Genomic DNA, 17,075 nt, shown 5'->3' with positions numbered 1-17,075 from the left:
AATCTCTATGTGTAGAGTAAGTGTATTGTGAAAACGAGTCATCAAATGATAAATCCCCAAAATAGTTTTGCATGTAATTGTTCAAAACAAAATAATATAAATATACATATTTTAGCATATTATCACAAAAACATAAGCAACATGGTGGTTAAGGCGTTGGAGGACGGAAATGATAAGGGTTTGAATCCCTTTTGTGTGTGTGCTTTGTGGTTTTTTTTTTCCTTTTTCCATTACATCGATATTTTCAATATTATAGCGATATTTTGATAAAATATTGCTGAAGTGTGAGTGAAATTATCGACATCGATATTTTCCGATATTATTGATATTTATACGATATGTGTATGGATATGTTCTGAAATATCCATGACCTGAAAAAACGATAATATCCTCGATATTTCGTGGATATTATCGATATTTTAGACTATGGTCACCACCTCCTTCCTTGCTTAGGATGTTGGTTTCTTTGGCTTCGGGAAGTGTTTTCCCAGGTTTTTTTCTTGGATTGGATGTTGTTTCTTATTGGTGCTTTGGTGGTTCCGTTTTGTAGGAGTTATTGAGTCTTTGATAGTCAGTTTATGTATTGCGAGATATTTTTATATTTGTAGGTTTTGTATTTGTATTGTGTGTTTTGGTGTGTTTGCAATTCTTTCACTCATTAGTAGTCCCGGTGGCGATGTCTCGGTCTTCATGGAAGCGGTGGTAGTGTTACTTTGGTGTTTGGTGGTGTTTCTGTATTTTATTGGCTTTAGCTTTATGCCAGTTTTGTACTTTGACTTTATATCAATTTTGGGCTTTGGCTTTATGCCAATTGTAGACTTTATGCATGTATGAGTTTTTTTCTAGTGGGCTTGGGCTTTTATAGTTGCATTTATTTGGACTCATTTTTATGAGTTCCACTATCGTGTAATTGGCATTGCCTTTCTATCCATCAAACTTGATTCCGACCACAACCAAAAAAATAAATAAATAAAATAAAATCTGATGGACTTCCTGGTCCCCCAATATAACTTCCTTTATTTCCTATGTTGGGAAGGAAAGGAAACTTCTGTTTGCACTCAGCGTCCCATGTTGGGAAGGAAACTTCTGTTTGCACTCCGCTGATTCTGGCTTTGGTGTGTTTCCTTTTCAACTCTTGTTTATATATTTTTTGGCTGTTTTTTGGTCTGCCCTTGGGCTTAACGAAGCATCCTTTCGACCCAAAAAAAACAAAAACAAAAACAAATTGCATCGACATTTCCATATGTCAGTCCTCCAATACTCTATCATGGCTGCTTGTGCAATGTGTATAAGGCAAGAGTTGTATAATGATCTGTCCGCAGGAAATAAACTAAAATTTGTTTAAAGTTTTTATTTGTTATAAGAAGATTGTTTTAAGTTATTAGCAAATAAATTGTGGTTTTATTTATCTGATTAAAGCACCCACCTTTCCAACACAAGTTTTGAAGCCTAAACTCAAAAAATATATTTCTTTAAAACAAAATTTAAGCTGTATATTTTATATTAATGTTGGATACATGAGGTGTTTTTCTTCACCGAATTTTCCTTTTTTGGGGGTTTTTTATGAAAAGATTTTGAACAGAGCCACTGAGATGGTCTTTAAGTTCCATTGTATTATGGCTGTTTTTTCAGCTTTGTTTTCAGTGAATGAAGTTATTTGATTTTATCCCAAAACACAAAAAAGTTTGTTTTCAGTTAATAGAGAAATTGGGCCTTCGGGGGAAGTGAAAAAATCAAATGCTCTTGAAAGAATTAGACAGAATTATGGCGAAAAATGAAATTTTCTACAATAAAAGAAAGTTTCCCGCGAAAGCTTATGAAATTTATAAACCCTTAATAAACTCATAGATAAACTGTAAAAACTGAAAATGAAAAAGGCAAATGTGATCAAAAGGGGCCCCAAACAATGCAATTCAAAACTTTTAAAACAATTTGATTGCCAGTGTGTATCATCAATGAATAGATCTTAAATAGCCTTCACTCATCTGTGGCTGGACTCATTTACTGAACCTGTGCTTGATAAGCACATCACTTGTGAAATGTGATCAATGAGAGGTGACTGAATGGGACTTTGAGCATATGCATTCACATGTTTATATCATTATAAATAAATGATGTGCCCTCATCATCAACCTTGAAAAATAAATGTTCCAACTTCCAACCCAACGCATTTACAAAACTCACTGTTCACATTGTCCCTATCTCTTCAAAGGGTTCTTAGATCCAATCCAGAAACATGTTGTTCAATTTGCCAATGAGAAAAGGAAAGAAAGCAAAAGGACAATATTATGTTTCTGATCGTATATATCACTGAAAAGTGAAAAGGGGTAGCAGCTATTTTTTTAAGCTATATGAGCATGGGGTTTCAGATCAGAAGGGTATGTATGCCTAGGATTGGCCACCAATCATGGAAGCACTGTGTCATGAAAAGGCAGGGCCAACTCATTTGCAATGTCATGTGGTGCCATGTGAATAGGCAACCAGTGATGAGAGGGTATTCTTGGAAGAGATTTTAGGTTCGACTCACATGGTTGTGACGAGTTCGATAGCTAGTTGCGAGTTTATTGACTCGTTAATTATGTGAGTTTATTGACCCATTATAACAGTATCTTGTAAATGTATCCCTATCGCTTATCCCCAAAAAGAAAAAAAGGCGGGGTGATTTGACCCCTTTTGACAAGGACACCAAAATCCCATGTGAAATTTTCCACAAGAAGGGTGACTCACCAATTGTGAATGGCATATATCACAAGTTCACAACAAAGTCTTCAAGAACGTGGCACCCACAAAATTAATTTAGCAGCCATTTTGCTGTAGACAAAGGGTCTGGTTTCCGTCTGATTTGGTGCAGTAAATTAAGGAGAAGGGAAATTAGACTAGCAGACTTGGCACAAAGAATGTGATATATGCTGAATAGTCAAATTAGAATGTGGAATTTCGATCTTCTTCAAACAAAGAGACAAAACATTGCAAGTGGGGGCATGTAAATCTCTCAAGGGGCAGCACCAACCATTGTGTCTGTGTGGGAACCTTTACATGATTTGGCAGTCGGCAAGTAGGGTAACCTTGAGAAATTTGTGTTCTAGAGGTTGCTCAAGGGGAAAAAAGATCAAGGGTTGCTCTGTTTGATGATTTGTTTTTGCCATCACTTCGTTTAATGATTGAGCTACTTTAATTTTTCTTAATTTTTTTGCAATGGGAGGTGAATTGGAGCGGAAGGCAGCCCTCGTGAGACAATGCTGTTTGGCTCAGTCAGAGGTAGGGGAGGGGATGAAAAAAATATCGTGTAGTTTCACACTATCAAACTAAATTCGGTCCTTTCATTGGTAATATTCGAATTTAGAACATTTGAATTTACAATTTGTCTCATAGTTAACCTTTTACCCGGTAAACTATAAAATAGGACGGTTTTATACGTCATTGCTCTTCTCACAATTACCCAACACATCGTATGTATGTGTTGCTTTCATGATAGGGTGATTAGTGACATGCCCGTTCCACCAAACACTGTTTTTTAAAATTAACTTTGAAACGTCATTTTTTATTTGTCTAGGGTATAATATTAACTTAGTCACACCAAGCAAAGGTAAAACATGTCTTAGTCACAAATGAAAAGCGAGATCTCCCTCTTGATTTTGTTGCTTAGAAAAGAAGGGTTTTATAATAATGTAATTAGTTGTCTGTCCACCGGCATTGATACTTTATGTTGAAAAAACATTACTAGTTGGAAGGGGAATACCATCATTTACCCACATATTGACCCAATCATCGTGTTAATTTCTGATTAACAGTCTCAATTACTATGGAGAATTCACCAATTAATTAACAAAGCTACATCATTATGCATGCTCTTCTAAAAAAAATGCTTAATCAAATCAGTCCTTGACAAGATCAAAAAGATGCTTAAAAGGTCAACCTTCTACTAATCTAATTATGCATGCAAACAGATATTTTAGAGATGCATTAACGGGTCAAAACCTATGTGATGTGATCACTCATTACTTGGGGTATGTGCTTGAGAAACCTAATAAAGTTACTAATCCAAATTTTGATAACTACTAAACTGGAATTTTATCACCTAAGCAATGACATATGGGTGCTAGAAAATTGATTTATATATTCAAAAATAATCAACGGGTTAACGAAATACCTTCGCAATCGGTCTTATTTTGCTATTAAACAATTAACTAATATGTAAGTTCTATGATAGAGTATTTTATCTCACATTCACGATAAGAGCTCAACTTTTGGCACATATTGCATAGTAGGAAATTGTGACATGGTTTCAAGAGGGTTTTCTTCTCTTTCTCTCTCCCCCTCTCTCTTTTTATTTTAGAAAAGTTGATATAGATCCAAATTCTTATTGATAAGTTGGGTTTAATTCTTAAATTTGGTGACTTTGATCCAAGTCCTTTGACTTTTGTGCCACATAGAATTACATTCCTTTTAAAATATTTTATGATGTAATCTTTTTATTATTTTATTTTTAAAATCATTTTTTGTTCCAATGTTGCCTCTTATGACTTGAATCGGGTAATAGTCATTTATGTCATATTGCCTATTGCCTATTGCATATTGCATAGGTATATATATGTTTTTTTTCTTCATATTTTCCAAAATGTGTACTAGTACTTTATGTACCTTTTTTTATAGGTAACATACAATTTTATTTTGTCTATTTTTGTATCTAACTTATAGGTAGTCTTCTAATTTATGTTCCTAATTTTTAGATAACCCAATTTATCACTAAGTACTTTTCGTTGCTAATAATAACATTATTTACATGTATGTTAGGTACATAATTTAATGTGGGTGCTTGTCTGATCGATTGGTATAATATGTGGGTCTTTACTTTTTATTGATTAAATTGTATTTTATCTATATATTAGGAATATTATCAAGAAAAGAATTCAAAATTTAAATTATGGAATTCAATTACAAGGAAATAATGCATTAAATTTAAATTTTCAATGTGTTTTCCTTATTTACCTCAAAGGGTAAAATCGACACAACAACAAAAAAGTAATAAATGTCAAAGGACCTACATCTAAAACAAAAAACGCTAACACAATGACAGCTCCTCGTTTTGGACCTAGATCTAATAAATCCTTCTTTCTTTGTTTTTTGGAGGATTTTCTGCCCGAATCTAAGTATCGTGAATTAAAATTGTTTACAATATTTTTTTAGACGGGCATGCAATATGCAAGCATGAGCTAATCAAGGTTAGTGGCAAATTTTGCACCAACATGCACTCCATCTAGAAAAAGTGGTCACAATCATATACGTCCTTATCTTAATTTCCACGGTTATGAATTTGCTAATATATGTTGAAGAAATTATATAATTTATAATTAATGATTTAAATGTTGGTCTTTTAAATTGAGAAATTGAGACTTGTCCAATTGGGTACGCTGTCTTCTCAAGGGAAGCCAAAAGGCCTACAATGGCCACAACTCTGAAATTGTCAAATATTATTTTTATTATTGGGTAGGAAATGGGGGCAACATTAAGCAGTCACAATCTTATAATTGACATTAATTCGAAGGATTTTCATATTGTTCAAGGTCCTGACAGGTCCTCTTCTCCAACCCACAATTCTCCAGTTGGCAAACTTGATTTCGCACCAACTATTGCAGCAAACATATTTTCCTCTATATCGAATCAACCATTCTCACTCTCATTTTCCGCTATATCAAACAAACCCTTAGACTTTCACTTATATAAAAATAACAGTAATAATTTAATTGACGAACGAAGAAAACGCATGTATAGCCGCACATCATAATTTGACGTATGATAATTAAGTTTCTTAGAGTAATTTTTGATGTATCATCAAGTATGCGTAGCTATTGGTCAAAATCATATTACATATTAATTTACTAATTTATAAGTTAGCTTGAGGATGGACTACAATCTATATGGCCACACGAAATGTGCACTCAAAGTCTCAAAGGCATTGCATGTAATCTTCTCTTTTTTTTTTTCCTTTTTTTTTGGGTCAAGTATTTATAGGACCTCCAATACGAAATGAAGAATACTTTTTGGTATTAAAAATGAAGTAGGTCGTAGGTCAAAAGACTTTTTTCAATTTCTACTTTCTAGATCGTATAAGAAAATCAAAGCATGCAGCTTTGAAACCAGTCTTGCAAGGCAAGCCTACCGGGGACCCCCAACGACTTCGCCAGTTCTATTGGCCCCCCCTGTTTACGTTTTATTGGGTAGGTCCTGCAGCTGTTTTATCATTTCTGCTTGCTCTTAAGTGGGAATGTCAGCCGTCTCATGGTGATCCCACGGTCTCTGATTTTGCAATCTAAATTGGAGAGACGCGCGACCATTAGAGATTCACATTTAGATTTTCTTGTACCTTTTAAATATTTGTACATTTTTCAACATTAAAGAAGAGACTTTCTTCTTTCCATGACTGCGATTCAATTGGAGTTTCCAAGATATGTGTGTGTGCATGCCATTGCCTAGCATAGACACACACATACAAGATACACACAATTCCAATGCGATCTTAATTCAAAATAATATTGTGTTTTTTTAAATATAAGAACACATCATATGTTCATGACCTCATCCATTACATCGGTAAAAAGGAGGTTTGTAGAAATAAAACTTGTCAGATAAAATTATGTTCAATCTCAACACGTTTGTGATGCAAAAGATAAGCCATGTCCATCCAAATTTATCGAAATACTTTCTTTTTTGGCTAATAAAAATATGAAAAAATTAGATGTGGACCACAAGTTGCTCACGCGGTCATAGGTTTGAAATCGGAGAACACACTAAATGCCATTAGAGATCTTATTTTTTCTTTCTATAGAAAACACCCATTTGAGAAAAGGATCAAATTGACAAAAATTAAAGATCACAAAATTGATGATCCAATTCTCAAATGGGAAACCAAAAAGGACGAAATTCAAATAAAATGTGACACATGTGTATGTGTTTATACAAAAAGGGACCATTCCTAATGTGCTCCTCTGCTCTGCATTGTAAACGGAAGTCAAAGAAAGACTCAGAGCCTCCCCCACGAGCTCACATGGCTACTAATTTCAGATTTTGACCAAAGCCTGCTTCCAAAACTGACAAAACTTGTAACCCCTAATTTGACGGCCAAGATCTTCTGACGAAGGTACAGATCCTCATTGAGGGGAAAAAAAACAGACGTGCAAGGGAAATGCAAATATTCCATAGCAGAGCAAATCAAACTAATAAGATTTGCAACATAATTAAATTGAATTTGGTTCAGTTAATTTACTGTTAATCACGTTGAGCTTAAGACATGCCGCGAGTGTCTCACGGAGAATTCTGCGGCGCCGTTGTATAGAATCCCCCCCCCCCCACCCCCAAAACCCAGCCCCAACAGTACGATTACGTGAATGTGGTTTTCGATTTTCGCGCCATTCCATAGACTTAACGGTCAAAAAGCATACCCAAGAAAAAAAGCGGGAATTCCCATAATCCGATATTTAAATTATTAAAAAAGAAAAAGATATTTTGTTCCGACGGGACAGAGACTGATTCGACGACGTCGTACTGGACTGTCATCGACGTGTCACCATTCCCTTCCTGCAACTAAACCAGCCTTTCTCGCTTCGAAAGGCCAACGGGACCCACCTTTGCTCAATATCGATATGGATATTACGGTGGAATTTTCTCTTCCCCGTGATAATTTGTGGACCCCCACACCACCCCACCTCTTTCCGACTTGGCGGGAAACGCGGCCATCTTCCCGCCACTGCACTTGAATGAAGCGGTGCGTTTCGAGTGTTTAACCGCCACACCTGTCACTTTCATAACCGACGCTTCGTTTCCCTTCCCTCCCTCCCTCCACGATTTCAAAAATAACGGAGCCTGCGTATGCCGTTACGTGCAGCGCCTGCCGTAGGTAGGTAGTGTGGAAGAGCCAGCTAGCGTCGTCTCGTCACCGTTAGGTAGGGGACGGCAGCGTTTTATTACCCGGGTCGTTGCCACGTAGGCAGGTCGGTAGCCACAGACAGCTGCCAAGCAGCGAACGTGTTTTGTGGTGGAGCAGGCACGTGATTGTCAGACCAGGAGGGCCCACCCCGGGCCCCACGTGGCACATCGCGAGGCGATTTAGTTGATGTCGCTCCTGCTCTCGACACGTGTCGGGGCGCTAAGCATTTTGAAAAATTAATATCGCCTCCCGTTAGGGGAGGGCCGCGACATAATAAGCCCGAAGGCGTGCCTCCACGACTACGTCTAAAGACATGCGCGCCAATCGTGCGACCCCCGCTAATTAAAATACGCCACGTCGTTTCGGATCGTCGTTAAGTTAATTAGAGTAACAAGAACAATTAGGGTACGATTAACTCGAACTGATGACGCAACATTACGTCGATCCGAATATTCCTCAACTAGAAACATCATCAAAACGACCAGTTTAACGGTCTATGTGGTGAAAATTACGGAACTGCCATTAAGAGCGACTGAGGCACAAGAAAAACCGGCCGAAAACAATGACAGAGGAAAAGCCGAAAAGCCGGTGCGAGCCGGTGCGCCCACCACGTCATGATTCCGGTCGGCAAATACCAACTTAATCAACAATCAACATGGGACCCGCTTCCTCCCACGTGGCATCCGAGGTGGCCGCACGAAACCAGAAGGGGGAAGGGATCATTCGCCACGTGTCACTAATAGTTGACCTTTTTAGAGTGAGAGTGCGAGTTCGGTTAGCGCGGGCAGGGTCGCCGGGCAGGCCTTGCCCATGCCATGTGAGGAGTGGTAACTAACTAGTACCCGCCCTCGCTCTTTGCGTAAGGGCGTGGTTAGGAAAATAATAAAAAAATAAAAGAATAAAAATATTAATTTATATGGGTAGAGAATAAAATATGATTTATAGAAAGTAAATTTGGAAATAAATATATATATGACCCCCAAAGAAGGCAAGACGCAGAGTGTTAAGAACAAGGCGTGCTTTGCGCTTGGAAATAGAGAGCTCAACACAGAGAGAGAGAGAGAGAGAGAGAGAGAGAATAGTGACTCATTTCCTTCTAGTTTCTAGAGAGAGAGAAAGAGAAGGTTGGTGCTTGTGTGAGGTTTGTTCATGGCGATTTAGCCGAAGGTCTGAGAGAGCGAGAGTCTGAAGGCATAAGGCATTGAGCTTTGTTTGATACGGCGGCAAAGTTTTTGGTTCTTCTTCTGTTTCTTCGATTCTGTCGTCGCTAACACACACACACAGAGTTTGTGAGATTGTTTAAAGGCCAAGCAACAGCTTCGCCTTCATCCCTTGGCTTCATTTTTACCTCAAAGTCCTCTGTTTTCTCTGAAACAAATTTAGAGCCATGGAGTGGACTGCTTGTCTCGACGAATATGAGAAACTCGTCTACCGTATGAACACTCCCAGGTAGATACATCGCTTCTTCAACATTGGGTTTCAATATCTGATTTTGTTCAAAGTGTTAGTGGCTACCATTCCCGACTTTTAAAAATAAAAAAAAATTTGTTGGGTTTTCAACGGCTTCAAGTTTTTAATTTGTTTTCAGTTTGATTTTTTACCTGGTATTATGGAATTTCCGGCTTTTCTGGGTTAGTACTTTTTTGGATGTGCTGTGATCTCGAACTTTCTCTTGCTTTCTCGAGAAAATTTCACCGATCCAGATCTCTTCTCGATTTCCCTTCTTCATAATATTGGTGCCAACTTTACCCAATTTCAACCTTACATTTATTTTCGCATCTAAATTTCATAATTTTTTATTTTCTGACTTTTCTAACAATTTTCCCGTTCCATCAGACTTTTCAAAGCACTTTGGAATTTAAAAACTTGGGAAACAAAAAGTTAAAAAAAAATAAAAAACGAAAGGTGGTGTTGTGTGGCTTTGGTGGTGTTTCTCTGACTTGACCATTCGCTGCTTTTGCTTTGCAGGGTCGTGATCGATAATGCCGTCTGCTCCACTGCGACTCTAGTCAAGGTTTGCTTCTACGAAAACCCAATTTTCTAATTTCAATGCCTTCCAAAAACCCAAAAAGAAGATTTGATTTTTTCCAGAACACAAAATTGACTAATCGTGTATCAATCGCTGTTTTGTTTTTGGGTTTTCTAGGTTGACAGTGCTAGAAGGCATGGGATTCTTCTCGAGGCTGTTCAGGTCCTCACGGATCTTAACCTCTCCATTAAAAAAGCGTACATTTCTTCTGATGGACGGTGGTTCATGGATGGTAAGAAAATCAAATTATTCTCTTTTTTTTACTGTTGCTTTTTATTTTTTGAATTTTGTTTCTTAATAAGAATTTATGGTTTCTGCTACAGTTTTCCATGTCACTGATCAAAACGGGGATAAATTAACGGATGAGAGCGTCATTCATTACATTGAACAGGTAAGTTAATTCATTCAATCCCAATTTAATGAAAAGACTTTATTGTTAAAGTTTATGATCCTTTACAGAATTGAAACTGAAATTGCTTAATTTCTTTGTAATTGACAGTCCCTTGGAACAATTCACTTTGGGACATCCAACTGCAGCAACGGTTTAACAGCACTTGAGCTCACTGGAACAGACCGGCTTGGCCTTCTCTCCGAGGTCTTTGCAGTGCTAGCTGACCTGCAATGCAATGTGGTTGAGTCCAAGGTGTGGACGCACAATGGCCGGATCGCCTCCCTAATTTACGTTAAGGACTGTGATTCTGGCTGCCCAATTGAAGACTCACAGAAAATTGACAGAATTGAAGCGCGGTTAAGGAATGTTCTCAAGGGAGACAACGATATTCGGAGCGCGAAGACCTCTGTTTCCATGGCAGTTACGCACACAGAAAGAAGGCTGCATCAAATGATGTTTGCAGATCGTGATTATGATAGGAAGCCCATTTTGCAGCACAGCACCGACTCACCAGTGATCACGGTGCAGAATTGGGCTGAAAGGGGTTATTCCGTAGTAAATATTCAGTGCAAGGATAGAGCAAAACTATTGTTTGATGTTGTTTGCACGTTGACAGACATGGACTATGTGGTTTTTCACGCCACTATTAAAACAGCAGGGGATAGAGGACACATGGTATGTATCTATTTTCCTTATTAGTTTGGTTTATGGCATGTTCTGGTTTTATTATAATATTGAAACATGAAAATAACTTGGGTTTTGTGGTTGAATTATGTTTCAGGAATTTTACATTAGGCACACTGATGGAACACCAATTAGTTCTGAACCGGAACGACAGCGCGTAATCCAATGCTTACAAGCCGCCATTCAAAGAAGAGCTTCTGAGGTATTACTTAAATTGAATTGTTAATCATTTGATTTTGGTGAATGGTCCATGATGTTGCAAGTGCTAATGGTTCAATTGGGTTATTGCATTTCAGGGTGTGAGGCTGGAACTATGCACTGAGGATAGACAAGGTCTTCTAGCATATGTTACAAGAACGTTCCGAGAGAACGGTCTAAACGTGACAAGGGCCGAGATTTCCACAACAAAGGACAATGCCCTAAACGTTTTCTATGTGACTGATGCAATTGGAAACCCTGCAGATCCCAACACAATTGAATCAGTGAGGCAAAAAATAGGGTTGAGTGACTTAAATGTGAAGGAACTGCCATTGATTTATCATGCAAAGGGGGAAAGGGAGGAGCAAGCAGTTGGTGTTGGTGGGGCAGTCTTGTTATCTCTTGGGAGCCTAGTGAGAAGGAATCTGTACAATTTGGGTCTCATCAGATCTCATTCTTGAGGAAGTTTCCATTTGGTTTGTAGGAAGTTTTTATCATTCACTTTGCTGGCTGGCTGGCATATGATATGATTCTTTGCTTGGGGTTTGAGCATTGTACATAAAGAGGAAAGAGTGGGGGGGTGAGAATTTGGTGATAGTAGTTGTTATTGTAGGTGGGTTTGGTTGGATGAATTGATAGGGCACAAATAGAGGAGAGAGGCCCACCATTTTAAATGCTTTTGTTTGAATTGGTAGAGGGAAATTTAGATTTGGTGGGTAGTGATATTGGTTTGTTGCTGGCAGAAGAAAAGGGGAATGTTAGGTAAAAGAAAATACTAGAGTTTGGGGGTTTATACAGCACCACACATGTGTACAGGAGAAGGAGAACTACTTGTTAAGTATTAGCTTTAATGGTTGACTTGATTTTTTTAATTAAATATTTATTTTTATTCATCTCTTTTCTCATCCCACCCACAAGGTTTTCTTTTTTTTCTTTTTCACTTTTGTGTGCAATGGGGGAAGAATCTAATCCCTCAATTACTATAATATGAAAGCTCAGGGACCCCATATACACTCCTTTTTCAATTATAAAATGGAGTGTAAGTGGACAAAATTGGAGTGGGAAATCACCACTCTTTTCTTAATGAAGAAAAAGAAATTACATAAACCTAGACCCACGGAGACGCGCAAGCCCGAACAGGTCAAAGAAGAAAATTATACAAGGGTTTTGTTGAATTCTTGTAAAAGAAGAAAATCATACATCACAAGAAGAATAAGCAAAGAAGAAAAGCATAGAGATTTTGTAGGGTGTGAAAATCAATGGTTGAAAAATATGGAGTTGGTTAATTGTTGACTGTTAGAAACTTTGAAATCCAGATGGTAAAGCAGCAAATATGAGAAAAACCAACTTCTCTAGAAAATGTGAACGCAGAGAATCATATGAACCCTAATGACGTCAAATCAACTTCAAACGTGTGACCAAGTCTAAATAAGAGAAAATATGGGTATTTTGCATCCGAAAGTCTTCTAGTTTCTAAACAAAATATATTTTTATACAAATTAAAGCAAAGCCATCGGCTGTATCCGTGACTGTCGGTCCTGGTTTTTAATATTTTTTTTTTGTTTTGGTATGAAAACTTAAAGGAAAGGCAAATGGATGAAAAATAAATTTTTGAGTATTTGAATAGAAATAAAATCTCAATAAAATATTTGAGATATTGTTTTCCATCTCCTTTTCTTACAATAAAATAAGAAAAATACTTTTTTCTTAACAGGTAAGTAGGAGCTCCTACCTTTTTGTCAATAATAATATGACATGTGTGCAACAATTTTTGTGTGTGTTTTCGATGAATTATTTTTGCGTATGTGTCAAACTGTGATTTGCAAGAAAGAGTAGTATCTCGGGCAAGTAGTATTCATGTCTTTTATACGAATTTTTAATTCCCTTTATTGGTAAGCAATTTTCATCCTTTTCTTGTGAACAAACTTTGCTACCAAAATGCACATAATTTTGTCTACATATAAATTGCATAGCCAAAATTTTATGTATGGGCAGTGAAAATTATATCCGACACAAACGACGCCTAATTGGCCAACCGACAAGATGGATAGTCTTATATCTGCATGTTTGGACAAACAAAAATCTAAGAATTTAATGATTGAAATTTAATATATTTGAAGTAGGTTTGGGTCCAAATCCAATTGGGATTGGTAGATTAACAAACTAATTCAAATTATTCATCAACTGCTTGAGACAAATTGGATTTGAAAGTGGTCAAAGGCAAGAAAAAGAGAGATAAATTATTGGAATGGATTAAATAAATAGTTTGGAGGGGGCGTTGGTGTTAGAGAAAGAACGGCTTGTTGTCTTTAGCCTTTGCTAATGTGTTTATGTGTCCAATGCAAACCCCACGACTCCCGACAATTGGTCGAACAATTTCTACTTGCAGCTTTGTCTTCTTCCATGCCTCCTTATTTTGCTATTCTAAATACTCCTTTAAACATAATCCCTTATTTTAATCATATTTTTTAGGCCTGCATTGTAAAAGAAAGGGGGTTTAAAATAGAATTGTCTAGTTAAATTTCTTTTGAAAGCAATTTTTACGTTAGTGTAAAAAAACGTGTATACTATCCCGATCAATTAACTGAACTCACATATGAAAATATTTTCGATCGTTAACTTGTATAAGAAGATGAAATCATAATAGTGGCAACCAACTTCTCATTGAGTTGTTTTTTTCTTCTGTTTTTTCATTTGGGCATTTAATTCCATGGCCAATGGGCAAATGCCTCTAGTTCATCAAGAATGAACACTTTAAATTTTGTGGTGTAGGGTGTGGTCCATACTCCATATAGTGAAGAGCTCTTTAGAAGATTGGGTGTGGCAGGTTTGGTAAGAGCCCTGCCTTTGACTGCGCCGGTTAAAACGCTTAGCAGCAGAAAGCTGAGCTGGCCTTGCATATGCAGTGACAGATTAATTTACATTTCTTTTGTTTTTTTTTTTTGACTGAATGAATCTACTGCAGCCTGAGAATCAATCACATGCCCCAAAGTTAATTTCTCACACTATTTTTTTCTCTCTCTGTCTCTCGGGCTCTGCTTTACATAGACTTGTTTTCTCTCTTGCCCTTTTTCTCTGTGTGCCCTTCTGGTACCATTGTCTCTAAACTAGCACATGAGGAGTTTGATACCTTGTGGTTTTTTGGGGGCTCAAAAAGCTGAAACAAGGGCTCAGAAAAGTCATACATTTTGCCATAAAAAAACATGGCATTAGGGTTTTCTTACCTTGACCTAGCCAGGCTAGCTGGTGGAGGAGCTACCTATGTGCCTATGATTTAAAGGGTGGCATGCATTGTCGATCCAATATTGGAAACTTTCAACGTTGCAGGCAATCTTCTTGTCATTCCCATGCGGCTTGGGGCCATTGCAAAAGGCTGTTACCAACTAGCAAAAGGCAAAATCCTCAGCCAAGTCGATCGTTTTCAATTTATTGTGCATGTGATTCTCTTTTGAATCTACTTCGACATAGAATCTGCCCTTAACATCCATGTTTTAATGGTTCAGTATTTATTTCCACAACGACAATATGCCCTTTTGGTTGACAAATATGTATATAGATATTATGAATTTAACATGCATGATACATGACTAAATGAGGGACCACGTTGGTTTTAATTGAATAGAGGACCACATACATTTCAAAATAAGATCCTCTGCTTACATTTAATGTACAACAATGTTATTGTGCTCGTATTCAAGATAATGTCGCTCTAGAATTTAGAATTAAACATTGTAGATCGAAGAACAATGTCGTATTCAAAACAGACCTCGTTTGAGCTCGCTATTTTGTTCTAAGTATGTAACACAAGTTGAAATATGTTCAAGTATGGGGTTAACCATCCTTAGAATTTCATGCATGTTTTAGACTGATATTTTTAGATTTTAAATTGAAACCCCACATGTCTTTTATCTTGTCCTTGCATTTATGTACCCTTTTCTCCATGAATTAATACAGGACAAGGATCCATCCAAACCAACCAACTCTCTGTCTTGACATTTACCTCATAAAACATTCACTTACCACATTAATTAGTCACCAAGAAATTGACAGAAAATAAGCCAAGAGAGATTAGCATACTAATAGACAAAATTAAAGACCTATTAGTATAATCAAATATCAGTCTGTTCAATTGTCGTTTCATTCCAATTGCCAGCTACCCAATTCCTTTGGTGTTTTTTTTTTAATATTATATCAAACAGTTTTGATCGGAGAATCCAACAAAGTAAGTAACTGCTAGGTTCTTAGCAGGACTTGTTTGTTTTACTGTACGCCGCTTATCTTTTGTTAGTGGAATTTCTTTTTAAGCTTTGTCTATATAGCTCTGGCCAATCCTAGTTCTCACGTTCTTACAGCTTTTGCAGTTCTTCACCATGCATGCATGCGTGTAAAGATGTCCTATACTCCTATAAATTACATAAGTAATGCAGGGCATGCCCCAGTTTATCTAGTAGCATGCACTTTTGTTTTTGTAAACAATAATAATAAAGGAGAGATTCTCAGCCAACTTTGGTCGAGAGAAAAACTTCGGTGGAGACTTCGTGCCAGTTTGAGTGACATACACCGTCTAGTTATAATTATGTTTCAATTATAACGTAGGAAAATGTTATAACATATGCGTGCCACGTTGGTTGTTACGAAATAAGCATATTAAATTGTTGTAAAGTTTCATTTTACTATGGATTATATCTCTTTTTTCTGTCCCATATCCTGAATTCTAGTGAAATGGCCTCTTGGAAAAGTAGCAACTTCTGGATGAGCATCCTCTTTCTCTTGCTCTTTCCCTTTGTGGTAACTTAAAACTTATAATAATCTTAGGCACTAGTGTCCCATCTGCAATAGTCCTCCTCCCTACCATTATTCCAATGGCAGCTTAAAAAAAACTATAATTATTTTAGTTTTAATCTTACAAAGCCGCCAAAGTTGGAACAAAAGAATCCAACAAAAGAGAGACTTGGTTTAACAGGCTGATCATTTAACTCCTCTTGTGTTTGTAGATGGAATCTATCAAATTCTTGCTTGGCCTTTTCTAGTTGTAGGCATATCATATGACGTTTCCAGCTGATGCAAGCTGCATCCAGAAGAGCATATGCTGATCCAATGTCTCATCAGGATAGGATGCTTTGTGCTTTAGGCATGCTTTGTGACAAAATAAAAAACCAAAATATTATCAGCCACTTTCTTGTCGTATAATCTGGATTGATACCAATTATGTATAAATTTGAACTTCCCTAGTTGTCATTTTAGATAAGATATTTTAAACCAAAATGGCTTTGGCTTTGGCTTTGGCTCATAAAGATAGTGATGGTAGTGGTCAAGCCAGATGTTATTTTTCAAATCTTCATTCATATATCATCATTTGCAAAAGATCGGAATTTTTTTAGTCATTTTAGTATTCATATTTTGTTTTTAATCTTATCTAATGAACTACGTTTTTTTTTGCACATTTTAGATGACCAAACAGCTCCAAATTTGAATGATTAAGTTTGTTTGCAGGAATGACCTAAAATATAAATGGTTATGGTCGATCAATTGAAATAAAGACATACGTGTTTATACCAGCTCATGCCATTTTTTTTGGGAAGTAATTGTGCAGAGTTGTCACATACCTAATATCTCCCAATTAAGTTTCTGGGTTAGGCCAAGATGCAGTTAATAATGTTGTACCTACCATATGGTAGATGAGTGGCAGTTATGTGCATGAGGAATAAAGCTCAAAATAACTTCTTATAAGAAAGAGCTAGCAACTCGGATTTAAAGTGACATAAACAAGAATTGAATCTGAATGTGACTTAAAGAGCTAAAGTAAATACGATCTTCCAACAAATTATTCCTGATAGAAGGTTTGCATT

At 36.9% G+C, this 17,075-nt stretch overlaps 1 protein-coding gene across 1 annotated transcript; it reads left to right on the top strand.

The window, feature by feature from the left end:
• The first annotated feature begins 8,911 nt into the window (after positions 1–8,911).
• Positions 8,912–12,119, top strand: ACR7 (ACT domain repeat 7). Its single transcript, XM_021954632.2, has 7 exons — positions 8,912–9,373; positions 9,893–9,938; positions 10,071–10,185; positions 10,277–10,344; positions 10,453–11,019; positions 11,126–11,230; positions 11,325–12,119. Exons 1-7 carry the CDS (start codon positions 9,312–9,314, stop codon positions 11,685–11,687), a joined length of 1,326 nt encoding a protein of 441 aa, XP_021810324.1. The 5' UTR covers positions 8,912–9,311; the 3' UTR covers positions 11,688–12,119.
• Positions 12,120–17,075: the final 4,956 nt, after the last annotated feature.

This window comes from Prunus avium, chromosome 5 (assembly GCF_965620075.1).
Source record: "Prunus avium chromosome 5, drPruAviu1.hap1.1, whole genome shotgun sequence".
Classification (NCBI taxonomy): Eukaryota; Viridiplantae; Streptophyta; class Magnoliopsida; order Rosales; family Rosaceae; genus Prunus; species Prunus avium.
Note: the sequence above shows the minus strand (reverse complement) of the source record. Positions and strands in the feature narration are given on the sequence as shown.